This window comes from Marmota marmota, unplaced genomic scaffold, assembly GCF_001458135.2.
Source record: "Marmota marmota marmota unplaced genomic scaffold, marMar, whole genome shotgun sequence".
In the NCBI taxonomy this organism is placed as follows: Eukaryota; Metazoa; Chordata; class Mammalia; order Rodentia; family Sciuridae; genus Marmota; species Marmota marmota.
Window position 1 is genome coordinate 19,858,385 of NW_025999960.1, and position 26,205 is coordinate 19,884,589.

The window sequence follows — 26,205 nt, forward strand, 5'->3', positions numbered from 1 at the left end:
ATGGCACCTACAGTCATCTGATGCTTGACAAAGGTGCCAAAACAAGTTGGAGAAAAGACAACCTCTTTAACAAAGGGTGCTGGGAAAACTGGATATCCTTATGAGGAAGACTGAAACTAAATCTCTCTCTTTCTCAATCTGCATAAAAATAAACTCAAAATGGATCAAAGAGCTACAGGTAAGACCTGAAACTTTGAAACTGCTAGAAGAAAACACAGGGGAGACACTTTAGAATATAGATACAGGCGGAGACTTCCTGGATAGGACTCAGGAAATCACAGCAAGAATCAACAAGTGGGATGGCATCAAACTAAAAAGCTTCTGCATGGCAAAGGAAATAATTAACAGAATGAAGAAACCTACACAAAGGGAGAAAATCTTTGCTGTATTTTAATTGGCAAAATTCTCTTCTGAAATAGATTTAATATAGAGAATAAATAAAGTACTAAACACACACACACACACACACACACAAACAGATAACCCAATCAATAAATGGGCAAATGAACTGAACAGACACTTCTTGAAAGAAGTACAAATAGCAAATTATTTATATGAAAAAAATGTTTGACATTTTTAGCATCAGGGAAGTGCAAATAAAAACTACATTAAGATTCAATTTCACTTAAGTCAGATTGTCTATCATCAAGGGTACAAAATGAGGGCTGGGGATATAGCTCCATGGTAGAGTGCTTGCCTAGCATGTGTGAGCCCCTGGGTTCACAGCACTGAAAAAAAAAAGTATAAAAAAACCAATAAATGTTGGCAAAGAAGTGGAGGAAAAAATGGAAAAAGGGACACTTGTACAGTGTTGGAGGGAATATAAATTATTAGAGCTATAGTGGAAATTTGTATGGAGGTTCCCCCCAAAAAACTAAAAATAGGACTATCATATGATCTAGCTGTACCATGCCTTGGTATACACCCAAAGGGATCAAAGTCAGCATACTATAGAGATACTTGCATATTCATCCTTATTGTAGCACAATTCACAATAGGCCAAGTTATGGAATTAGCTTGTCAATGGATAAAAGTATAAAGATGGTATACATGATGGAGGATTATTCAGCCATAAATAAGAATGAGGCCGTGTGGTTTGCAGAAAAATGGATAGAACTGGAGATCATAATGTTAAGTAAAATAAGGCAGAACCAGAGAGACAAGTAGAGGGGAACTGAGTGTGCTACACATGCCTGTTATACAGCCCAGATACTTGGGAGGCTGAGGAAGGAGGATCATAAGTTCAAGGCTGGTCTTGGCAATTTAGCAAGGGACCCTGTCTCAAAATAAAAAATAAAAAGGACTGGGGATATAGCTCAGTGGTAGAGTGCCCCTGGGTTCAATTCACAGTATGGTGGTTGGTGGGACTGAGGGAGTGGATAAAAAAGCACTAATAAAAAAATCATTGCCAAAAAATAAAACAATATAAAAAGAGAAAAATCATTACCAGAGTTAAGAGAGTAAATTTAAGATTAATAATTAGAACTTGTAGAAAGTGGATTGGGGTATAAAGTCCTTGATGAAAAAACTTTGATGATGACCACTTCTAAGGAATGGAAGGTATAATTGAAGGTTGTTTATTTCCCCATCACTGAGAACAACAACCAATATATATGATTTATTGTTTAGGGAGTTCTTTGGCATAAGTGAGCTCATTTGATTTTCATGATAACTCAAGTGTTAAGTATTAATATACCTTTTTGTAAATGGGAAAATGAGAAGCTCAGTCTCAATGTCCCTCAGTTAATAAGAGGTGGAATTAGGAAAGAATTCTAGATTTTTTGACTCTTAATTCTGCCTGTCTCTTTCCTTTGTAATATATAAAACTTGAAATAATTATTCACCGGGAATGCTTTGGAGTTGAATCCTGATTTAATTAAGATACTTTAAAACTCCAAATTTCTTTGACTTTGTGCTAAGTTCAATAGACGAGTGGTTTGGAGAAGGGACATGAGAGGTTATGAAGTTCCATGTGGTGACGACAGGAATACTCAATGAGGAAAGACAGATATAGGGAACACAAAGAGCAAAGAGTCTGTGATTATGCTGGGATTCTGAGCACAGGTCACTAGTAGAAAAAAAGGAACATGGCCAAATGCTCCAGAGAAACCACAGGCAATGAAAAGGTTATTTAATTTGGTGATTCAGAGGTTCACATTGACCTCAGAGAGAGCGGTTTGTTAAGTGTGGAAGGTCTTGTGGGATTCCAAGGGTCAGTGAGAGGTAAGGAAGTAATAAGACGTCTCTTTGAAGGAGTTTGGTGGTGTGGGAGAATGGGTGAAATTCAGTGGCTTGTCAGGGTCATATAAGGTCTTTTTAGAATAAGGGACGCTTTGAACTTATTTGCTGGGAGAAGAGAACAAGTCCAAGGAGCGGGACAGATCACAGTAACAGAGATAACCCATAAGGTTACATTCCAAGAGGAAGTGGGTGGGGAGGGGACCCCTGGTACAGCTGGAGCAACTACTTTTGCTTGAGATCTGGGCCTGAGTGGTATTTTTGCACTGCTTCTTTTATCCTACTCAAACTTGAAAGAGTATCTTGACTCCAAGGTGTCAAGGCAGGAGCACAGGGTGAGAAGTCCAGCCCCAGCTTTGCTGTTAAGGCCCTATGGGGAGCTTGGGCAAGTCATTTCCTTTCCCTAGATATTTTCTTTATCTGCAAAATAGAGGTAGAAGAGGGTGGCCTCTAAGCTCTGTGAGTCTTTCCCTGCTAGGTCAGGGGAAGAAGTAGGGCTCAGAAAGGTCCTGCTAGTGAGGGCTGCCTGTCCTATCCTAAGCCTATAGGTTGGAATCTGATGACATGGAAGGTGGGCAAGACCCCGGCCCCCCAGTGGTTTTATGCTCAACCCTGCTATCCCTCTATCAATCCTTAGGTACGGCAAGCGCGTGACAGACATCAAGGAGAGCAAGGAGCATGCGATTGCAAACAGGTAAAAGTGGGGGATGGGCTCTCTGAGAGGGGCTGGAATAGAGCTCTCTCCTGACTTCTGTTCTCACCTGTTTCAGTCAGCTTTTTCACTGCTGTGACTGAAAGACCTGACCAGCATAATTGTTGAGGAGGAAAAGTTTATTTGGGGGCTCACAGTTTTAAAAAGAGGTCTCTTTTCATAGATAGCAGGCTGCATTCCTCAGGGCTCAAGGTGAGGCTGAACATCATGGCAGAAGAGTGTGGCAGAGGGAAGCAGCTCACATGATGATCAGGAAGGAGAGAGAGAGAGACTCCACTCCCTAGATATAGAATATATACCCCAAAGCCACGGTCCTCAGTGCCCACCTCTTCCAGCTGCATCCTACCAGCCTTCAGTTACCACTTAACTGGGGATTGGGTTAAGATTCTCACAACCCAATAATTTCTTCTCTGAACCTTCTTGAATTGTCTCACATGTGAGCTTTGGGGGACACCTCCCATCCAAACCATAACATCACCTATGACATCTTGAGTTTCTGGACAGACTTATTGCCTCAACCCAGGATCATGCTGCTGCCTCCCAGATTCCTGTATTTTATTCCCAAGGCTGACCTCAGCATCCAGCCTTTTTTCTTTCTGCCCGACACCCCTTCCTAAACCCTCTTCTTTCCTGCACTGCCCGTGGAGGGTTGTTACAGGCGGGAGAGGCGGTATTCTCTAGTTTCTGCTTTCCTTCCTCAGTGGCCAGTTTCATTGTCAACGGCGGCAATTTCTGCGGATGGCAGTGAAGGAGCTGGTGACTGTGTTAACTGATGAGCCAGGACTACTGGGTCCTAAGGCAAGAGGGAAATGTTGGGAGCAGAATGACGGCCAATGATAACTGGGGGAGTGACTTGGCATTCATGAGCCTTTTGCATTTCTCAATCTTTTGTGATCTATTTGTATGTGTATGTGCTGATTCCTTGAATTTTCCTAGAGAACCTTCCAACCTTTTTTAAGGTATTTTTTGGGCATTATCACAGAATGTCATGTATTATAGCTATTTGTGTACTTGTTCTTCTATATGAGTGTGGCTAAATGAAGAAAGAGCTTGCTTTTGTGTGTGTGTGTGTGTGTGTGTTTTGTACTGGGGATTGAACTCAGGCGCACTTAACCACTAATCCACATCCCCAGTCCTTTTTTATAGTTTTTAAAAAATTATTTATTTGTTCTAATTTGTTATACATGACAGCAGAATGCATTTCAGTCCATAGTACACAAATGGAGCCAAATTTTTCATTTCTCTGGTTGTACACAAAGTAGAGTCACACCATTCATGTCTTCCTTCTTGTACCTAGGGTAATGATGTCCATCTCATTCCACCATCTTTCCTACCCCCTGTATTTTATTTTTAATAATTTTTTAGTTGCAGGTAGACACAATACCTTTTTATTTTATTTATGTGGTGCTGAGGATTGAACCCAGGGCCTCACACATGAGACGAGTGTTCTACCGCAGAGCCACAGCCCCAGCCCCTACCCCCTATATTTTATTTTGAGACAGGGTCTCGCTAAGTTGCTCAGTGTCTCACTAAGTTGCTGAGGCTGGCTTTGAACCTGCAATCCTCCTGCCTCATTCTCCCAGGTTGCTGGGACTATAAACATACACCACTGTGCTGGCACTTTTGTGTTTTAAACCATATAAGTGTCTAGTAAATATTTCTAAACTTTAATTTGATAGCGAGAGAGGGGGTACTGACTGAGCCAGTATCACATGCACACATATCTAATTTTGTGTCACATAATTCAGGTTTTGTGTGGGTCTGTGTGTTTATTATTAGACACTGTTGGTAGGGCTATACAGTTGTATCCACATGCAGATTATCATGGTAGTTTTTCTCTGTGCTTTAAAATCTGTTTGTAAAGTTAAAAATTCTAACAATCCTTGCCTTCTCCTTAGGCCCTTTTTGCTTTCATGGCCCTGTCCTTCATTCGTGATGAGGTCACCTGGTTGGTTCGCCATACAGAAAATGTCACCAAGACAAAGACCCCTGAGGACTATACTGATTCGTTAGTACTTGACATGGTTAAGAACCTTGTCCTAAGATGGGCTGGGAAAGGGGAGAGGGAGGTGTCAAATGACCTCAGAAAGTTCTAGTTTCTAGAAAGTTTTCCCTGTTAGCACTGTCTCCATTCATATTTCTAGTCTCATCTGTCTCTCTGTTCTTGTCCTCAACTCCTCAGGAACATCGCAGAGCTGCTTTTCTTGTTGGAGGAGATCAGGGCTCTGGTCCGAAGGCACCTCAAAGTGATACGGCAATACCACCTTCAGTACTTGGCCAGATTCGATGCCCTTGTGCTCAGTGACATCATTCAGGTGTGTTTACTTGATTATAATTTGGAGATTTCAATGTGGTCCCTGGTCATTTTCCTTTTGGAGTCATGCTGGTTGAACCTCATGCTCTGAAGATTAGGTGTCTAAACCCCCGATCTCCCTCTCTACATTTGTTAAAAGAAAAAAAGAAAGACAAGACTACTCATCCTATCAGTCCTTATCCCCCCCTCCCACCCCAAGTGAAACTACATACAAATAGGAAAGAAAAATAAAGAAAAACTGATGTTAACATGGCAGGGTTTCTAGGAAGTTCTCTCCATCCCTTGCTGGCTTGCTCTGTTTTGGGCACTTGGCAATTCTTTCTGTTTTTATAGGCTTACGACCCTTATACTAGTTTATTTTTTTTAAATTTTATTTTAATTTTTAAATTTGTTCTAATCAGTTATACATGACAATAGAATACATTTTGACACATTGTACACAAATGGAGCACAACTTCTCATTCCTCTGGGTGTACCATAGACTAGTTCTTGTCTTGATAGAAACTATGCTCACTGACAGCAGCTCCAACCCTCTTTTAGAACCTATCTGTGTGTCCAGAGGAGGAGTCCATCATCATGTCCTCTTTTGTCAGTACCCTCTCCTCTCTGAATCTCAAACAAGGTAACTGGAGGTGGAGGGAGGTAGGGGAGGCGGGGTGTATATGAGTGTCATTATCTTTTTTTCTAGAAATATTGATCTTTGGGCTGGGGATGTGGCTCAAGCGGTAGCGCGCTCGCCTGGCATGCATGCGGCCCGGGTTCGATCCTCAGCACCACATACCAACAAAGATGTTGTGTCCGCCGAGAACTAAAAATAAATAAATAAATAAATATTTAAAAAAAAAAAAAAAAAAGAAATATTGATCTTTTAGCCAGAGTATAGGGCCAGATGACTTTGAAAAGAACTTAGATTCTATGCAGTCAGATATTAGGGTGCTGTTTTATTGTTTCCTTTCACACTTGCTTCTGGTTTTCTGCAGTTGATAATGGAGAGACCTTTGAATTCTCTGGATTAAGACTGGACTGGTTCCGCCTACAGGTAATGGGCACCCCTCAGATTTTTCCTCTCCCACAATCCCTTCTCTTTTATTTCCTAAGTTTTACTTTATGGAGTAACTGAAACTTGAAAACATATGACTAGATGGGAACAGCCAGGACAAATTGTAGTCCCAAAGCTGGGGACCCTTTTTATTCACCTTGCTTCTTCCTCTCTTTTCCCAACTCCAACCGCAGGCATACACTAGTGTGGCTAAGGCACCCTTGCACCTGCATGAGAACCCTGACTTGGCCAAGGTGATGAACCTCATTGTCTTTCACTCCCGAATGCTTGACTCCGTAGAGAAGGTGCTGGTGGAAACTTCTGACCTGTCTACTTTCTGGTATGCCTTCCCTGGGCTCTGTGGAGAACCATAATTTCCCTAGTCAGATGGAAAAGTCCTGTTTTCCTTGCAATCTTAAAGGTAGATGTTCAACTTCACAGCTCACTCATGCCCCCTTCTAAAAGCCAGTAATCCTAACAGGTAGAATTGAAGTTGATCCCCTTATGTTCTATATTCATCTTTGTGAGGAAAGTTCTTTAGACTTCACACTACTTCCTCTTCTTTAGGATAATTAAGCCACATGTCATCTAATCTTTTTGCATCTTCATTGTTATCTTTGGAAACTTCTTCAGTAACCCCCACCCAACTGGGGATCCAGCCCCTCACATGTGCTAGAAAGTGCTCTATCGTGGAGCTGCAGCCCAACCCCGAGCCCCTATAGTTTTTTTTTTTTTTTTTTTTTTAAAGCTCTCGGCACATTGGGTTTTAAAGAAATATGAAAAAATCTGGAAGTTTATGGTGAGAACTGAAGATAATTGAGAAGGTGAAGAATAGGACCTTTGGAGAATAAACATTTAGTTTGTTTTCTACAGGTAGCACCTGACATTTATTAGGTACATACCTGCATTCTTTGAAGGATCAAACAAACAAAACAATATGTTGTCTGTGCTCTCTGCAATCAATATAAATTGGGAGATATAATACTCATATGCCCAAAGGACATCAACATAATACTTGCAAATGTAAGAAAATAGAAAAAGAGACCATGAAGTTGTGAAGATACAGGGTTTAGGAAAGATTTCTTCTCCTAGAATTAATCTGTGAAGTTTTTCTGAAGCTGGAGTGTCAAACTTGGGGAGAAATGTGTATTTAGGACTTCTAAATTAGGAGGAATGGCCCAAATAATGCAAAGGTTCTGAGGGAAAAATAGCAAATTTTATGCAAAGAAAAGGAAGAAGATTCTCACTGAACAGCCTTGGGGCTTTTGTAAAGGTCTGGAAGGGTTAAGGTTCTTGGATTTCCTTCTATCTCCAGGGAAATTAGGAGGAAGTCATGAATATCAATAAATATTTGTTGAAAGAATGAATATTCTCTGCTTAGAGGGCTCAGCTCATAACCTTTAAGTCTCCTTCCCCTTGCTCTGCAGCTTTCATCTCCGTGCTTTTGAGAAGATGTTTGCCATGACCCTGGAGGAACCCAACATGCTGCGATATGCCATCGCTTTCCCCCTAATTTGTGCTCATTTTGTCCACTGTACTCATGAGATGTGCCCTGAAGAGGTGGGTGTCCTGAACTCTGAGCCCTGCCACCTCTCTAGTCATATCTCATGCTTATTCCCCCAAACACAATTCCAAGGATTGATTTTGGGCCCAGGAAGGGTACAAGCAGAGGTATGTGACATGAATCCCTAAGTATCTCAGTCTGATTTTGACAGTGTCTTCTCTTTCTGGACCTCAGTTTCTTCTTCCATGGCAATGGGCGGCTTAGGATTGGGGATGGGGGCAGTATTATGAGAAAGAAGTGGCTGTCCTGGAGATAACAAGTTCCCCTTCGGTCCTTTCGCCTAGTACCCTCACCTGAAGAACCATAGTCTTCACCACTGCAATTCCTTCTTGGAGGAGTTGGCCAAGCAGACCAGCAACTGTGTCCTGGAAATCTGTGCTGAACAGCACAACCTGAGCCAACAGGTGGGCAAAGTCTGTTTCTGTCTCCTCTCCAGCCCTTGGTGCCTTCTCCTCTCCTTTGTGTTCCTCTCAGATGCTATATTCTTCATCTCTTCCTCAAGTGGGGTTGAGGCTTTTGTGTATGTGAGTTGTCGGCAGGAATCCTTTCTTAGAGTAGTCCTGTCAGTCCTTTCTCCCATAGGACTAGATAGAGGTGTCTAAAAATACTCTTATTTGAACAGCTGCACTCCAACAGAATCTGTGTTCCATTTGAAGAGATCTGGAAGATGAGTTAACTTTCTCATTTACTCCCTCCCTCTCTTCTGTGTACACATGCTTGGGACCGTGGCCACGATCCCTTGTCTTGTCTCCTCTGCATCCTCGCTTCCCCACTGGCTCTGTGGACATTTCCAGGCACCTCTTCTGTGTTTATTGTCAGGGATGCTTTCTTGTCTTTGTCTTCTTTTTTCCCCCCTTCTCCTCCCTTGACTGACTCACAGCACCTGGTCACAATTAGCTCAACCTAAATTTCAGAAAATTTGAAAATGAGGAACTAGTTTTTGCTGTTGCCTTGGAGTGTTTTAGATTTCCCAGATGATCCACCCTTCCTGGGTTTGAATCAGGCTTTGTAGCAGCTTGGGTAGAAAGGGAGCCCATGTGCATTTCTGTGAAGTGTGTATTTTTTTAAGAACAGTTATACAGATTACTTAACCTTTTCATTTTCTCATATGTAAAATGAAGATTAAAATACTTTCTTCCTAGAGTTGTTAGAAGGATTAGATGAAATAGAGTACATTAAATATTTAATATACAACACTCAATAAATGTTAGCTCTTGTATTAATTGGTAGCTGCTGGACATTAAGCCCTTTGATAGATGTTTGGGGTAGGGAGGCAGAAGGAAGGCGCATGATCCCTGTTCTTGCAGAATGTTCTCGTTTATGGGAAAGGGAGTAAAAATATATGTTTGAAGGAAATTTCAGTAATTAATGCAAGGAAGATGTGCAAGTGAGCACACTTATTAGCATATTCATTCCCAGGAATGTCTACCATATATGCAAGAGATACAGGTAAAGAGATTTGCTCAGTGCTGTACCAGGAATGCTAAACCTTAATGTGAATAATTGTTTTCACACAAGATCTTTTGTTATCTCTGGCCCTTCAGAATTAACATTTTGAGTAAATAATTAATGATGTTGCCATTACTGATATTGCTACATTTTAAGGACTGTTTATAGAATCTACTACAGACATTTTTATTATCTATCTATCTATCTATTTTTTGGTACCAGGAATTGAACCTACGGGCACTTTACCACTGAATCACATCACCAGCCCTTTTTATTTTTATTTTTTATTTAGATACAGGGTTTCACTAAGTTGCTTAGAGTGTCAGTAAACTGCTGAGGCTGGCCTTGAACTTGTGATTCTCCTGCCTCAGCCTCTTATATTACTGGGATTATGGGTCTATCATGCCTGGCCCCTACACACTTTTGGATAATCCCAGGGTTGATGCATTCTCAAGTCCATTAAGGTATACTTGTTTTTAAATTTTTCTTCTTGGAACAGGTAAGAGTTTGGATTTAAAAAAGAAAATGTGACCAAAAGTACAAAATTGTTTTTCTTGTGTGGCACTTTTCTATGTGTGGCTCTCAGAGGAATTCCAAGTGAGGAGTTTTCACACATGCTTTGCACATGCACAGTAGCTTTGGAATCAATGGAGAGAATTCCAAGGTGATTCTTTGAAAGCAATACCTGAATATCCAATTGTATCATATATTTTCTATATGGCTAACTGAAGAAGAGAAATGATGCAGGATTCATGTTTAACTAGAAAGAAATATATTTCTAAAAAAGAGGTGGGAGGGGAATGTTGGCCAACTCTTCACTCTGAGGTTTTGGAAGGCTTTGGTGCTGTGGGGAACTGTCTTCATGGAGCAGAATATGTAGGAATGTAGCAAGTTCCATCTAGCAAAAAAATAACTTTCCCAGGGTGGAAGACCCTAGAAGGTGGTTTAGGGGAACTTTTTGCTTGAGTTTTCCATTAGGAAAGTCTCTTTCAGGCTATAGGTGGGGAACATGGTGACCCCTGAAAGACACTGCTGTCTTGGAACTTTAAGGTTGTACATGGGAAGATATTTGTGAAAACTGAAAGAAGTGAGCACGTTCCAAATAGGCCCAGATTAGATTAGAGAAAGAAAAGCAGAGAGAAGAGAGAACAGATGATAACGGAGAGACCTTCTTGTAACAACACTTTCAGCAATGAATCTCATTTCTCCCTTCAACTGTGTTTGTCTCTAAAGCTTCTGCCGAAGCACTGTGCCACCACCATCAGCAAGGCTAAGAACAAGAAGACCATGAAGCAGAAGCAGGCTCCCAGGAAAGGAGAACCTGAGAGGGACAAGCCAGGAGCTGAGAGTCACCGGAAGAACCGGAGCATTGTTACCAAGTATGAACCTGACCTCAGAGGGCTACGTGGGTGCTGCATTAAAGAAGGGAAGAGAGCTGAATGTTTTCTCTGATAAGTGGATGCTAATTCATAATGGGGGTGGGCATGGGATGAATGAGGAACTTTGGATGGGGCAAAGGGGAGGGGGCGGAGGGGTAGGAAAGATGGTGGAATGAGATAGACATCATTACCCTAGGTACATGTATGATTGCACGAATGGTGTGACTCTACTTCATGTACAATCAGAGAAGTGAAAAATTCTGCTCCATTGGTATACAGTGAATTGGAGAGCTTTCATGTGCCGCAGTCCGGCTGCAGCAAAATAACCGGGGGGTGACGAGCAACTTGTTTACATTGATACAGCAGGAGTGGGAGCCGTTTATTGTAGGACAGGAGGGGTATATATACATTCCACACAGCTTATCTTAATTAACATAAACTAGATACAGCAGTCAATCAATAAGGAATCTCCACACTTAATGGCTCGCTGGCATTACTTCACAAACCACTCCCTCTGGCAAAATGCCAGGCGCTATCCAGACTTGTTTACAGACTCTAACATTCATGTATAACTGATTAGAACTAATAAATAAATAAATAAAAGAAGGGAAGAGGGGAGGTGATAGAGGAAATGGAAAAAAAGTGGAAGCTGTGGGAAGTGATGGATATGGAAAAGCACTTTAATATTTATTTATTTATTTGTAGTTGTAGTTGGACACAACACCTTTATTTTATTTATTTTTATGTGGTGCTGAGGATCGAAACCCAGGGCTTTGCACATGCTTGGCGAGCGCTCTACTGCTGAGCCACAACCTCAGCCCCTGGAAAAGCACTTTCATGTGAATTTTCCACTTTGCTTTTGAAGGCAGCATTATGTGTACTATTCTAAGCTGAGGATCCCTACAGGATGAAAGGAGTCCAAGGCCATGTGCCTGGCATAATCCTTCTCACACCCAGTAGGCAGGGCCAGATCTGTAATCAAGGCTCATTTTATTTTCCAGCATGGACAAGCTACACCTAAACTTGACAGAATTGGCACTGACAATGAACCATGCATACAGCTTCTCTGTGTTTGAACACACTATTTTCCCTTCTGAATATCTTAGCAGCCACCTGGAAGCCAGGCTCAACAGGTATCACTCTTTCCTTGTCTATGTTGCCATTATTCTTTCCTTGTCTGGGTGGCAAAGCATGGTGGTCCTCAGTGTCGGACTTTTTTATTTCCTTCCTGGTGATTCTGTCGTGGTCACTCTGGCATAGATTCCAAGTTCCTCTGAAAAGCAAACAAACAACCCCAAACTTCTACAGGTGGTTTTGATGAACAGCCAGAATCCCTCACTCCTGGTTTAGTAGAATGAGCAGAACAGTTAGCCATCAGAGCTGTATAATATCCAGGCCATTAGTAATGACACTGGAGCAGATTAGCTTATTTAAGCCATTTTCCTTCCCTGTAAAGTAAGGATAATGATATTTACTTTGTAATTACAAATTACTTGTGGTTTAGAATTGGTAGATAATTAAAGATAATTATGAGTGCAAAGTTTCTGACATGTTATAGCCCTTAATAAAATAAATACCCTCTCCTCCTCTTTGCCCCTCATTGCATTGTTCCCTAAAGTAGGAGGAACACCCCCTTATATTGGAATTGGATGCTGCAGTCAGCGATTAGGGGTGCTGGATAGAATGATCATGAATAATCCTTTAGCCTTCTGTGTTTTGTTTTGGAATATGTAGCATGCTCATTCAACAGGTATTTATTAAATACCTAGTATGTGTCAGGAGTGTTCTAGAAGCTGTCAACACAGCAGTATACAAAACAGATAAAAATCTCTGCCCTATAAAGCTGCTTTCTAGTGCAGGAGATGGACAAACAAAATAAAAAGGTAGAATGAATGGTAGATAGTGATCATCCAAGTAGAAAGAGAGTGCAGGAGAGGGAGAATAGGGGCTGTGGAGGTGGGTGTGGGGAGGGTGGGAGTATTGTAGCTTTATATAGAGGGTGACCAGGGAAAGCTCCTTGAGAAAGTGACATTTCCCAAAGGAGCTAAGGAAGCCAGGGAAACCAGCATTCCAGGTGGAGGAAAAGCCAGTGCTTTTCTGAGGTGGGAACATGCCTGGTCTGTTGGATGGATGTGGAGGAACCAATATGGAAGAGCCATTGTGGCTGCAGCAGAACTAGCTGAGCCCTGTTGAGACTGGTGGGACTTGAGGTTAGAGAGGGTGGAGGAGTGGAAGACTGTAGGTGCTTACGTGTTGTTTCAAGGACTCTGGCTTTTATCTGAGATGGGGAACCTTGACTGGTTCTGAGCAGAGCTGTTGTAAGATTTGCCTCCGTATTTCTCTCTGGCAGTATTAGTAAGAGTTAGGACAGAAGCAGGGAGACCAGTTATGAGTCCCTGTTTTGTTTTAGTTTTGGTACTAAAGATTGAACCCCGGGGCTCTCTACCACTGAGCTACCTTCCCTGAACTTTTTTATGTCCTCCCCCGCTTTTTTGTCCCTTTTTTTTTTTTTAAATTTTTTTTAGTTGTAGATGCCCACAATATCTTTATTTTTATTTGTTTATTTTTATGTGGTACAGAGATGGAACCCAGGGTCTCATGCGTGAGAGGCAAGCACTCTACCACTGTGCTACAACCCAGCCTGTTCCTTTGTTTTGAAACAGGGTTTCTTTAAGCATTTTTACTTTATTTTGAGTGTGCTACATATTCCAATTTATTTTATTTCACTAAGTTGCCCAGGTGGGCCTCAAATTTGCCACCCTCCTGCCTCAGGTTCCAAGGTAGTGGGGATTATGGGTGTACACCATTGTGCTGGGCCTATGAGTTTGTTTTATTCATTTGTTTGTTTATTTATTTTGCAGTACCGGGAACTGAACCCAGGGGTGTGCCACAACTGAGCTCTATCTTTAGCTCTTTTTCTTTTCTGAGATGGGGTCTTGCTAAGTTGCTTAGAGCCTCACTATATTCCTGAGGCTGGCCTTGAACATGTGATCCCCCTGCTTCAGCCTCCTGAGTGCCATCATGGCCAGCTGAATCTGTATTTTGATTGTGGGACAGGCAGATTTATTTTTCAATTAAGTTCTTTTTTTTGCAGTACTAGAGATTGAATCCAGGGTTTTGTGCGTGCTTGGCAAATGCTCCACTATTGAGCTACATCTCCAGCCTCTTCAATTAGGTTTTTGCTTGGGTGAAGTAAAATTAGTTTGCATTCATTACATACACATTAGCTACATGGGAGAAAGTGTCTTAGTTGTATACACAATGTCAAGAAGATGGCAGTGTGATAATCACGCTTCAGAAACTGCTGGTGGTTGCTAGGTCCTGGATCAGCAGGGGTGTGAGAGTCTAGTTTCTCCATAATATCTCTGGTGCTTGCTTCATTGGGCATCCTGTTCCCACAGCCCCTAGGCTGGCCTGGAGGCTTGGCCTCAGTGAGAACTCTAACCAGGCTTGCCCTCAGTCCATCCCTTCTGTGGCTCAAGGGTCTTTTCCTTTTCATCTGGAGAGCAGACTCTCTTGTTCCCCATCCTGATTTGGCCATAAACATTAGACAAAAACAAAACAAAAACCCTAAATAAAAAAACTTCCAACAATTTTGTGGCTTTAAAGAAAATCTGAGGAACTCATTTATAATGGGATGCAAATGACTGACAAAGGCCTGGAGTGAGGTGTTCCTCCTTCTCCTACAGTTTACCTTTTTACAAGGACAAAGGCCTCAGTCAAAGGATTGACTTTAATGGAGACATCTCAGGTAACTGGGGAAGGTATTTTGGAAGGAGCTGGGGGCCTGAGGGGGAGGGGTTTGCTGTTGAGTACCCACAGTAGCGGAGTGTGGACAGTTATGACTGTGGCCACATGCCCGCCGAGTGTGCTGCCATCCATGGCCACTGGGGACTGCATTGCACTTCCAGGGATTTCTAAGCATGTGTTTCCTTTCCTGTCATTGGTTGGAACCACTCTTTCCAAGTTAAGACAAATACTGGCGCTGAGAACAATGGAATTTGGAAGCTCAGATCTTTTACCAGCTTCCCCAATTTCTTCAGAGGAGGCAGAAGAGCATAATGGTTAGGCACCAAATCTTACTGGATTCTGCTCTTGCCTCTGCCACTTGCCAGTTGCGTGGTCTTCAACAAGTGATTTATTCTATGCCTCCGTTTTGTTATTTGTAAAGTGGGGATAATTGTCCCTACCTTATTAGGTTGCTATGAGGTTTAAATGAGATATTATGTGTAGTAAAATCAGAGCCCAGCATCTGGAGCATAGGACACACTCAATAAGTGTTATGTTATTTATCATTATGATTGTTATTATTATTATTATTTTTTAATCACTTAGAGCCATTGTGTGGCTGGCTGGCTACAACGCTGCAACCCAGGAGATCCTAAGGCCTTCTGAGCTATTGGCCGGAGTCAAAGCATACATTGGCTTCATACAGTCACTGGCCCAGTTTTTGGGTGCAGACGCTTCCAGAGTCATCCGCAATGCTCTCCTGCAGCAGACACAGCCACTGGACTCGTATGGGGAACAGACCATCACCACTCTCTATACGAATTGGTCAGTGTTGCTTACCCTTCCCCAGTGCCTTTCCTTCTTATTAGCACTTTTTTCTTTGTAGGGCCCAAGCATTTTAGCTTCCAGGATCATGGACCCCCAAACGAAGGCTTGTTTCTGCTTGAGGATCAGGGCAGTAAGCTGGGACAAATGCTGACCGACTTCTGTTTCCCATGAGGTTTCTTTCTGAACTTCGAGATAACACCCATCAGCCCACCCTGCAGCCATTTGACCCCTTTCCTATTCATCTCCACTTCTTAACCTTCTTTTTCTAGATTCTTACTGTTTTAATTTCTTACTTCCTCTTTCAGATATCCTGATTTCTTTTTGCTCTAGCTTTTCCCTCTGAGAACATTCTACTGACTTCTCCCTGGAACTTTGTTTCCTCATCCCCAGACATGGCCATATCAAGTCTAGGAGATTATTCTTAATAGGAAAGGTGGCCTCCTTCCCCAGATTGGAGAAGGTGTAATCAATACCATTTCCTCTGATATTTTTGAGGAGCTGGATTCCCTTCCTCAAGCCACTGGGTGGTGCTCTTAATCTAATATCAGTTTAGCGGGAGCCATCTGCAAAGAACCCCCTGAGTAAGGGGAGCAAAGTTTGCAAATACAAAGGTCAACAGGGATCAGGCAGGCAAGATAAGGGATGTCATGAGCTAGCTGAGGACTTTGAGAGGGTGGAGAGGGGATGCTTCTCTAAAGGGGACATCTACCATTTAGCAACACCTGAATCATACCCAGTAAACTCTTATTTTTGATGTAAAATATCTGATTAAAAACTTGATAACAAATTAAAATTGAAAGGGAAAAATATATTTGACAGTGGGGTTGGCCCACTGGTGGTTAACTTGTGACATCTGTAAAATAGACTCAGAGCTGGTGCCTGAGTAAGTAGTGGCAGGAGTTGGGCAAACCCTTCCCCCTGTACTGGCTGGCTCCTGGCTCCTCAAAACTCAGAGGTCAGGAGGAAATATTTGAAGAGTGGATGACCAGTGTTCATGGGGCTTCTGTCTGCCCAGGAAGTTTGACTTGAGGTTAACCTCCAGGTTCCTAGGTCCTCAGTCCAACCCTATTGTTGTTATCAGTTGACACTAAGTATATCTTAGAGGATCCCAATTAGTAGGATTTTTTTTTTTTTGGTAGGAATTGAACCCTGAGTCTTGCACATGCTAAGCAGGTGCTCAAATACTGAGCTATATATACCCCAGGCCCCAGAAGAATTTCTTTTTTATGCCAGATTGAGCCTATCTTATCTGACAGAAGGCAAGGTTGAAAGAATGCAATTGTTGGAAAAGAGTAGGGCTGAGGGATTAGACGTACGTGCCATTGCATTTTTCAGCATAGAGAAATACCCTGCAGATCAGAGGCCAGAGCTTGGGGTGTGGATTGTTGTATTGTCTTCTTTGAGTCTCTTCTCCCTACCCTGGTCTTTAGCAGAATTTCTCTTCCCAAGCCCAGTGGTAGTGGTAGGCAGCAGTGATTGGGAGAAGGGATTGGACACTAACTTATGCTTTCTTGGCCAACCTTGTAGGTACTTAGAAAGTCTGCTTAGACAGACAAGCAGTGGGACCATCATCCTCTCCCCAGCCATGCAGGCCTTCATCAGCCTTCCCCGAGAGGGGGAGCAGAACTTCAGCGCAGAGGAGTTCTCTGACATCTCTGGTGAGCCCAGGGCCTGGTCTTTCCCTTCCAACAACACCTTGGCCCACAGACCCATCTAATTTTTTCTACCTGCAGAGTGATCCTTCTACATTCTCTTCATTATCTCTGCTAAGGATTTTGGGAAAAATAAAGAGATTCTAAGCAAGGCCCAGAATTGAGGAGTGGCCTGGGGGTGCTGAGAGTGGAGAAGAAAAAGAGTTTAGGAGCTAGGCAGGAATGTTGAAATCACTGAAGGGGTTTATTTTTCTACAGAGAATGCAGGAGCAGCACATTAGTGATGGGTAAAGCATAAGGAGGGCATTCTCATGCTTGAAATGATTTAACAGTGGTCTGATGCCATGGCATTTTCTTCCCTGGGGATAAATTTAGAGCCTTGCCCATGTTTGGATTGCTGATGTTTAATGATAACAATGATGATGGGACCATAAGTGACATTTATTGTGAGCAGAGTTCTAAATGTTCACGCACAGTAACTCAGATAATCCTCACAACAGTTTGAAGTAGATACACTCATTATTCCCATTTTCCAGATGAAGACACTGAGATACAAAGAGTGTAAAAGCTTGCCTAAGGTCATGCGTTCATAAATGGTAGGACTGGAATTTCAACTCAAGCAAAAACTAGAACAATGTAGGGCTGCTTCTCAGTTGATAGAAAGCTTTTGTGTGGGGGTGGATGGGTGGGCAGGGGTAGATAAGGGCTGTGAAGGGAAAGAGTTGGGAAGCTGGTCTCTATTTTTCTATATTACTATTATTTTTGAGGTTCTGGAGAATTTAACCCAGGAGTATCTTACTACTGAGCTATATCCCCAATGTGTCCCCCACCAAAAGATTTTTTTTAATATCTTCATTTTATTTATTTATTTTTACATGGTGCTGAGGATTGAACCCAGGGCCACACACATGTGAGGCAAGCACTCTACCACTGAGCCACAACCCCAGCCCAGATTTTTTTTTTTTTTGACACAGGGTCTTATTAAGTTGCATAGGCTGGCCTTGAACTTGCCATCCTTCTGCCTTAATTTCCCCAATAGCTAGAATTATGGACATGTGCCACCATGCCCAGCAGCTGGTCCCTTTTTAAAGAGGGCTTAAAACCATACAGATCTTTTTTTTTTTTTTTTTTCTTGGTACTAGGGATTGAACCCAGGACCTTGCATGTGCTAGGCAAGTGCTCTATCACTGAGGTCTATTCCTGCTCTTTTTATTTTGAGAGAGGGTTTTGCTGAGGTTCCCAGGCTGGCCTCTAACTTGTGATTCTCCTGCCTCAGCCTCCTGAGTAGTTGGGATTATAGGCCGTGTGCCACAAGACCTGGCCAGATCCTTTTTAATGTTGTTTTATGGACTCAGTCATTCATGAACTATCCCTCCTTCTTCTTCCTCACACCTCTATAAATCGTGGATTGTGCATGGTGACTGGGACAGGCAGAAGATGTTCCAGGGATCTTGTCCTCTATCTTTTTCCCTCCTCCTTTGAGGATACTAAGAAAGCCAGAGTGTACAGGTGTGTTTTTTTGGTTTTAATTTTTTTAGTTGTAGATGGACACAATATATTTATTTATTCATTTATTTTTATGTGGTGCTGAGGATTGAACCCAGTGCCTCACACATGTGAGGCAAGTGCTCTACCACTGAGTCCCAGCCCCAGCCCTACAGTTGTGTTTTTACACAGTAGTGTTTTCCAGTTCTGCCTCCTTACTGTCATCGTACCTTACCTGCTGGGGGGTTTTAGATGTCCCCTTCCCAACAGCTGTACTCCCAAGCTATAGGCAGCCTCTAAGATCTGCTTTAGGTCTTGCTGACAACTGACAAGCAGCAGGAGGTAATGTTCATTCCCCCTTCTACCACCCCCACCCCAATTTCCTGGGGTTACCATGGCAATGGGGCAATGCTATTGCAAAAATAGATAGATAGAAGGAGAAGGATGTCCTGGGGTTACTAGCTGGGTGTAAGAAGACTGGAATAAAGAGGTTCCACAGATCCAAACCAGTAGATCAGTGTGTCTCCTCTCTGTCAGCTCCAGAGAAGGTGGTTCCCTTTCCTTCTGTCAGCCATGTTTAGCATTATCTAAGCTGACCAGTTAGGAAATTCTTGCATAATTCTTAGCTCAGTTCTCCCTATTACAAATAGGTGACTCTGAAAGAGTCTAGTGTCTACTTTGGACAAGGTTCTGTGTCATCTGCTGTGATCAGGTTTGCTTCCTTCTTCTGTCATTGGGGGAGGTAGAGATCAAGTGGTCCTGCCTTCAAAGACTTGAGTGCAGGGCTTGACGCTTTTCTCCCTAAACTCTGATTAATGATAATCACCTTGCCTTTCTTCTACAGCTCTCTAGTTGTTGTTACTTCTGTTCTTTTACGGTTTTTCCTGCTGGGATGGCCCATAGCCAAAGATCACAGCCAGAGTTCCTCCCTAGCAGAGTTTGTCACTAGTGCTTCCAACACGGAATTTCCCCAGGCAGGTTTTATTTAATTCACAAAGGGCAAAAGCAGTCTGGGTGGGGAGGAAGAAGGCACTGAGAAAGACCAGATTTAGAGGGGAAAAAAAATGAAAGGAAAAGAAGAGTAGAGACTCTGGGGATGTGTGTTGAAAAAAGAAAAAAGAAAAGGTAGCTTGGAAAACTTGGACACATTAAATAAGGAAAGTAAAAGAGGCATTGCATTGTATTTCTGGACCTGCCCCTGACGTGAATAAGAGACCTTGGACGAGCACCTAACCCCTCTTGTCTGTAAAGCCAGGATGAAGACCTCAGAGAGCCGTTATTAACCAACACAAAAAGAATCCCTTGTTTGGGGCTGGGGATGTGGCTCAAGTGGTAGCGTGCTCGCCTGGCATGCGTGCGGCCCAGGTTCTAGCCTCAGCACCACATACAAAGATGTTGTATCTGCCGAAAACTAAAAAAAAAAAAATATTAAAAAAAAAAAATTCTCTCTCTGTCTCCCTCTCTCTCTCTCTTTTTTTTTTTTAAAAAAGAATCCCTTGTTCATATGTATCTTTATAGTTTTGTAAGGTTTTTCTAATGTAGCATCTTATTCTTACATCAACCCTGTGAGGAATTCACAGGAGACATGAATTTCTTAATTTTACAGAGAAGTAAATAGGCTCAGAGAGACTCAATGGCTTATTTGAAGTCTTAACAACTCATGAAGCTAGTATGGCAAGAGCCAAACCCAGGTATCAAGTGAAGGGCTTGGGAAAGTACAGATTCTTACAAGAAAGTGAGGTCATAGTTATCTTGGTGTGAGTCGTAGTGGGAAGAGGGTAAATTATCCCGTGGACAGACTAGACCTGTCAACTGAATGCAGGATTTCAAGCCATCTTTGCTCTTCAGCTTCCCACTTCCTTTCCTTGCCAGACATTTTAAAGTTCAAATTACCCTATTCTGTTGTACAAATGCCCCAGCATCCCCTGAGTCCCACTTGGGACCTCTAAAACTCTATTCCAGAGATGCGAGCCTTGGCTGAACTTTTGGGCCCCTACGGCATGAAGTTCCTGAGTGAAAACCTGATGTGGCATGTGACCTCTCAGATTGTGGAGCTAAAGGTACTGTGGAAACAGGTCCCCTGGAGAAGGGTCCCACCTTGGGAGAGAAGGGGTAGGTGAAGGAGGCTGGAGGAAAGATGTAACATTGGTGTCTCTCTCTCTCTCTTTTTTCCCCTACTTAATGTCTCACTGTTCCTGGGCTGCAGAAATTGGTGGTGGAAAACATGGATATACTTGTTCAGATCAGATCCAACTTTAGCAAGCCGGACTTGATGGCTTCTCTGCTGCCACAGCTGATGGGTACATATTTCTCTACAATGAGAAAGAACTATGCTATGGAAATGGCATTGTCGATGACAAGGGTTTTCAGGGACCTGAGGTTAGGCTGGGTTTGAAGAAGCAAAACTATCACTCTCTTAAGATCTCATCTCTAATATCCCTCTTTCCCCTCAGGAGCAGATAATGTGTTGAAGCGCATGACCATTATTGGAGTTATTCTCAGTTTTAGGGCCATGGCTCAAGAGGGACTTCAGGAGGTGAGTGTCAGAGAATCCCAGATGTTCTGTGGGTAGAGTTTGCATGAGAAGTTGTGAAAGGGATTGGTGAGCACTGAAAAGAAGCAGAAGTCCCAGGAGGTCCCGGTGACTAGATGAGCTGAGGAAACCTAGAGGCACGAGGGGAGGGATAGCTTGGATAGCTGATGACATTCTTATCTAAGTTGAGGCCCCTTTTCCACTTGTCCCCCCTTGTTTGGGAAGGTGCTGGCTGCTGCCCTGTGGACTCATTCATCTTTTCTTCCTCCAGGTGTTCTCTTCCCACTGCCCATTTCTCATGGGTCCTATCGAGTGCCTGAAGGAGTTTGTCACTCCAGACACAGACATCAAGGTAGGAAGGTGCCAAGTGGAATCCAGTTAGGAGACCTTTGCTGGGGGAGAATGGTGTAGCTAGGGACTGGGAGGGAGAGGGCTCTGAAGAACACTGCAGGAATCAGCCAGGATTCCAAGAGGAAAATGGGCAGCAGATATTCTTGGAGAGAGAAAGTGGAGCTAGGGAGACTTTGGAGGAGTAGGGAGAGAAGTGGAGTCTGGGGAGGTTGGGGAAACATTCCTGGAGTGGAGATGTGCCTGTAGGCTTTCACCTGAGGTAAGCAATGTGCAAATTAGATGCCAAGCTGTATGCAGGCAGGTCCCCTCTTTAGACAGGAGCTCCAGTACTTTTTGTAAGGTTTGTTCTTCCCGTTCTCACCCACTCTGCCTCTCCTCAGAGTTCTTTTTTTTTCCCTGCTCTTTTCTTCTTCCTGGTTCTTAACCTTTCTGGCCCTTTGTCACCTGCCTCAGGGCCCTTTTGCAAAAGAGGAAGAAGGGCTTCTACAGGTCACCTGAGTTAGATGTCCACACCCCTTGCACATCTTTTAGGCATCTTGTCTTTTCAATCATCTGGAACAAATAAGTATGTTACGTAGGAAATATAGCCAAAGCCTGGGGACAAGTTCTTTCCAATGCAAAAGCAGGTGGCTACTTTTATGATTCCTTTAAAGGAGAGAGGTTTGGTGAGAAGGAATAATTTAAGCTGGAGCCAGTGATGCATTCCTGTAATCCTAGCTACTCTGTGGACTGAGGCAGGAGAATTGAAAGTTCAAGGTCAGCCTGCGTAATTTAGCACAACCCTGTCTAAAAATCAAAAGGGTTGGGGTGTAGCTCAGTGGTAGAGAGCTTGACTAGCATGTGCCAGTATGAGGTTAAATCCCCAGTATTAGGGAAAAAAATTAAATTGGATATTACGAAAAACTTCCTTGCTTTGAGAACAAAAGAGTGAATGAAGTTTCTCCTCTACCTGCCTGAAATCACCTGAGGGGTGGTCACGGGGGCAGCAGGAGCGATGCCGATGCGTCTCTAGGTTGACTGCCCTCCTGAATGTTCTGATTTGGGACTGAGCCTGGGTTTTGGGCAGCTGCTTCTGTTGGGGCTGAACGCTCTAGCCTGTCAGGAGCTTGTCTAGCTGATATCTCCTGGGCAGCTGCGAGCTTGCCTGTGAAAAATAAGCAGGTGTGGGCAGAGAAGGGGGATGGCCTGTCCATCCGAGAGCTGTTACTTGCTCGAGAGATAAAAAGATTAGGAGGAGACAAAACAAGACCCCTTCAGGAAGTTACAGGCCATGGACCAGGTCCTGATCTGCTTGGCCATGGTTGCCACAAACAGGGTCAACTGGGGCCTAGGGGATTTAAGTAAAGGGCAGAGCAGAAGGTGGCTAAGGTTTGCCTTCTGGGTCAGTACCATGAACAAAGTGTGTGCATGTTGTAATGTCTGTATAAAGATGTGCTACTTAGAAGCAATTATTCTTGCTCTCTTGGAATATTTCAAAGTTTTATTGATTTTTTTTTTTTAATATTTTAAGCCTAAAAAGGAGTTTGAGTTCTTGGTGTGGGAGTGGGGGTTGGGGACCTATAACCTGGGAACCTTATTGTAAGTACAACAAGGGATTCAGGTATCAATCAATCAATCTTTTTGAACATCTTCTGTGTTCTTAGCATTGTATTAAATGCTAGAGAGGATAAAGAAAAATCAGAGTTCCTGGTTTTAAGATAAAGAGGAAAAGGCATAACAACATTTGCTCTGTTAGTCATTAGGGTAGACAGGAGCTTTGCCCTTGAGATCTAATTGAATTTTCACAATAACTCTGTTAGCTAAGCGTTATTATCCCAGTTTTACAGATGAGAAAATTGAGGCCCAAAGAGGTTAAGCCAAAATCATATTTTAATGAGTTGGTTGCTAGGATTTGAGTTTAGATCTGTTTTGTTCTAAAGTCACCTTCTCCCTTCACTATGCCATGGGGTTCAAAAAGTTATAATCTATTTGGTGAGATCAGCCATATGTCTCACTTCCTTTCTGAAAAGATAAGCAATGCCAGGTGCTGTGTGTATCAATGCTAGAGGGATCAATTTAAGGGGTGGGGGGAGATGAGTTTGGGCTGAAGTAACCGGGGAGGCCTTCACAGGGCAGATTGAGATTAGAATTGAGCCTAAGGGATGGGCGTGACTTCCATGTAAGCAGAGGAAGGAAAGAGCCGAGAGGCAAGAAGTGAACCAAAGTGTAAAAGAAAGAAAGGAAGTTGTGGTTTGGGGACAGTGAATAAATTACCCTCGCTTCATTGAATGAAGCATTTAGGGAAATAAGATTGAAAAGTAAATTTGTACAGTGGAGTGTCCTGAATACCAAGTTAAGGCATTTGGGCTTTCTTCCTGGAGACTAGGGAAAGCTTTGAAAGACTATCTAGAAAAAATGATATCGTACACCAAAATCTTAAAATCTGTGATCCAGGAATTCACGTTGCTTATAGCTTCTGTCAAGTACTTTTCTCCTGGATTCCTACCCAAAATGTTGTTTTCTTCTCTACCAGGTGACCCTGAGTATCTTTGAGCTGGCATCTGCTGCAGGGGTGGGCTGTGACATTGACCCAGCCCTAGTGGCTGCCATTGCCAACCTGAAAGCTGGTAAGATAGGGGACAGCTGGGATGAGGGAGGGCTTGTGCCCTACTTTTGGGAAAGAAAATGTCAATGTCAAATAAGCCTTTATTTGGGATTGTGAATTCAGAGGATATAAACTGGTAGGTATGGAAAGACCTGCAGTGTAGACCCTAACCTCCAGAAAATTTAAAAAAATTTTTAGTTGTAGATGGACACAGTACCTTTATTTTATTTGCTTTTTTAATATGGTGCTGAGGATTGAACCCAGTGCCTCACATGTGCTAGCTCTATCACTGAGCTACAACCCCAGCCCCAGAAAATATTTATGTAGGTGATTTAGGGTTCTCTGTATATTGCAAACAATTGATGTACCAATTAGCTAGATATGATGCTCTAAATGAGAGTCTGTTTGGCGCTCAGCAAGTGCTCACAGGAACTTATACACTGGTTGGGGAAGCAAAACTCATGCAAATGAATCAAAGAACAAGCCAAAATAGTACCTGATTTCCCGGGAAGTTGTGTGGTATGGCATCTGACTTCCCCACTCTGATCCTGTGTTCTTCCCTCCCACGTCATCACTTTGACACTATCCACTCCTTCCCCAGTCTCACACTTGTCTCTCATACTGTTCATTACACATTTCCTCTGAGTAGCATGTTCCTATGTACACACACCCAGAAGAGGATGGAATCCAGTGACTGGCAGTGAGCCCTTTTGAAATTGCCAGACTACCCCCCTTTCTCTAATGGCCCAGGAGTCCTCTCTCTCTTTCCTGCCTCTCCTTCCCTCCAGGAAGCTGACAGGTGTTTCAGGACTGCAGGTCAGCAGAGCCCTAGGCTAGGAGTTCTGCCCTGTCATCAGAGGAGGCTTACAGAATTTGAGCCATTGGCTTTAAGTGGATGCTAGTTCTGTCTCCTTTAGTCATAATCACTTTCCTATAGTGATTGACAGAGTGTGCTCATAGATATTTTCTCATGTGGTCATAATTCTGTGAAGCAGGACCCCTGCCCAGAAGATAACTCCTATTTGCTGACTTACTCACTTTTCCTCTTTCCCTCTCACCAGACAGCTCATCCCCTGAAGAAGAATATAAGGTGGCCTGCCTGCTCTTGATCTTTCTTGCTGTGTCCCTCCCACTCCTTGCCATGGACCCTTCTTCCTTCTATAGCATTGAGAATGATGGTAAGTAAGGAGTAGGTGTGAAAAACCAAGGGTATTCAGGTTAGTGTCCTAGGGGTCACTTACCTGGAACATATAGATTTCTTTTTTTTTATACCAGGGATTGGGTGCTTAACCACTGAGCCACACCCCCAGCCCTTTTTTTTTTTTTGAAAAGAGTCTCAGCAAGTTGCTTAGGGCCTCCCTAAATTACAGAGTCTGGCCTTGAACTTGTGATCCTCCTGCCTCAGCCTCCTGAGCCTCCTGAGCTGCTGGGATTATAGATGGGCACCACCATGCCAGGCTGGAACATACAGATTTCTGATTCAGGTGTAAATTTCTGTTTCAAAAAGCACTTCAGTCAAATGTCAGGAATATCCTTCCCCAAATGTCTTCTAGTCCTTTTGGTGTCAAATAGGGGTAGCCCAGCCTGAAAGAAATGAGAAATTACCTGTCGGGATCAACCTGGGGTGGCTCACTTTGTAATTTCTTTCAGGTTACAACAATAATATCCACTGCTTGACCAAGGCCATCATCCAGGTGTCTGCTGCCCTCTTCACACTCTACAACAAGAACATTGAAACTCACCTCAAAGAGTTTTTGGTGGTGAGTACGTCTAGATGATAAGGAATGGAAGATGGCCAAGGGTTGGAATTGGTTGTCCTCAAATCCACAGTTATTGTCAAATAGGCCTTCGAGGTTCACCTCTCACTGGAATCATTCAGTAAATAGTGAGAGGCTCCTCTGTGAAAGGCAGAAGTTTGTTCTAAACTCCCTGACAGCCGGTGTTTCGGCTTCTGCCCGAGTACTTGAAAAATCACTGCGCAAAGAAAAAATCTGAGTTCTGCCACCACACAAGATTGTATAACGTCTGAAGAGCTAACTTTTAGGCCTTCAGTTTTCCCATTTGTCAACTAGGGAGATAAAACTGAATCCATCGTTCATCACCTGGGTGTGCATCGGAATATCCTGGGGAACTTGTTAAAATAGATTCTTGATCTTTACCCTAGACCTACTGAATTAGAATTTGCCAGGGGAGGCTGGGTTTCTGTGCTTCTAATTTGGTCTCCAGAAGATCAGATGCGCATTAAAGTTGTCAAGACACTGAATTTTATAACCTGCCAGTCCCTTTCCAATTCTATGTTGACAGTCAATGACTAGTTTTCAGATTTTACTGGAAATCAGAGTCACCTG

At 43.0% G+C, this 26,205-nt stretch overlaps 1 protein-coding gene across 1 annotated transcript in view; it reads left to right on the top strand.

Moving 5' to 3' along the window:
* Positions 1–26,205, top strand: part of Nckap1l (NCK associated protein 1 like) — a 51,235-nt gene that overhangs the window by 18,233 nt on the left and 6,797 nt on the right. Inside the window, exons 10-29 of the mRNA XM_015493575.2 lie at positions 2,876–2,932; positions 3,652–3,748; positions 4,849–4,958; positions 5,133–5,265; positions 5,805–5,886; positions 6,245–6,303; positions 6,498–6,643; positions 7,731–7,863; positions 8,152–8,271; positions 10,550–10,695; positions 11,697–11,828; positions 15,031–15,249; positions 16,780–16,910; positions 20,352–20,449; positions 20,596–20,689; positions 20,843–20,925; positions 21,194–21,274; positions 23,786–23,879; positions 24,919–25,035; positions 25,508–25,617. Of these exons, the coding sequence (XP_015349061.1) occupies positions 2,876–2,932; positions 3,652–3,748; positions 4,849–4,958; positions 5,133–5,265; positions 5,805–5,886; positions 6,245–6,303; positions 6,498–6,643; positions 7,731–7,863; positions 8,152–8,271; positions 10,550–10,695; positions 11,697–11,828; positions 15,031–15,249; positions 16,780–16,910; positions 20,352–20,449; positions 20,596–20,689; positions 20,843–20,925; positions 21,194–21,274; positions 23,786–23,879; positions 24,919–25,035; positions 25,508–25,617 (2,242 nt within the window). The remainder of the gene's footprint in view (positions 1–2,875; positions 2,933–3,651; positions 3,749–4,848; positions 4,959–5,132; positions 5,266–5,804; positions 5,887–6,244; positions 6,304–6,497; positions 6,644–7,730; positions 7,864–8,151; positions 8,272–10,549; positions 10,696–11,696; positions 11,829–15,030; positions 15,250–16,779; positions 16,911–20,351; positions 20,450–20,595; positions 20,690–20,842; positions 20,926–21,193; positions 21,275–23,785; positions 23,880–24,918; positions 25,036–25,507; positions 25,618–26,205) is intronic.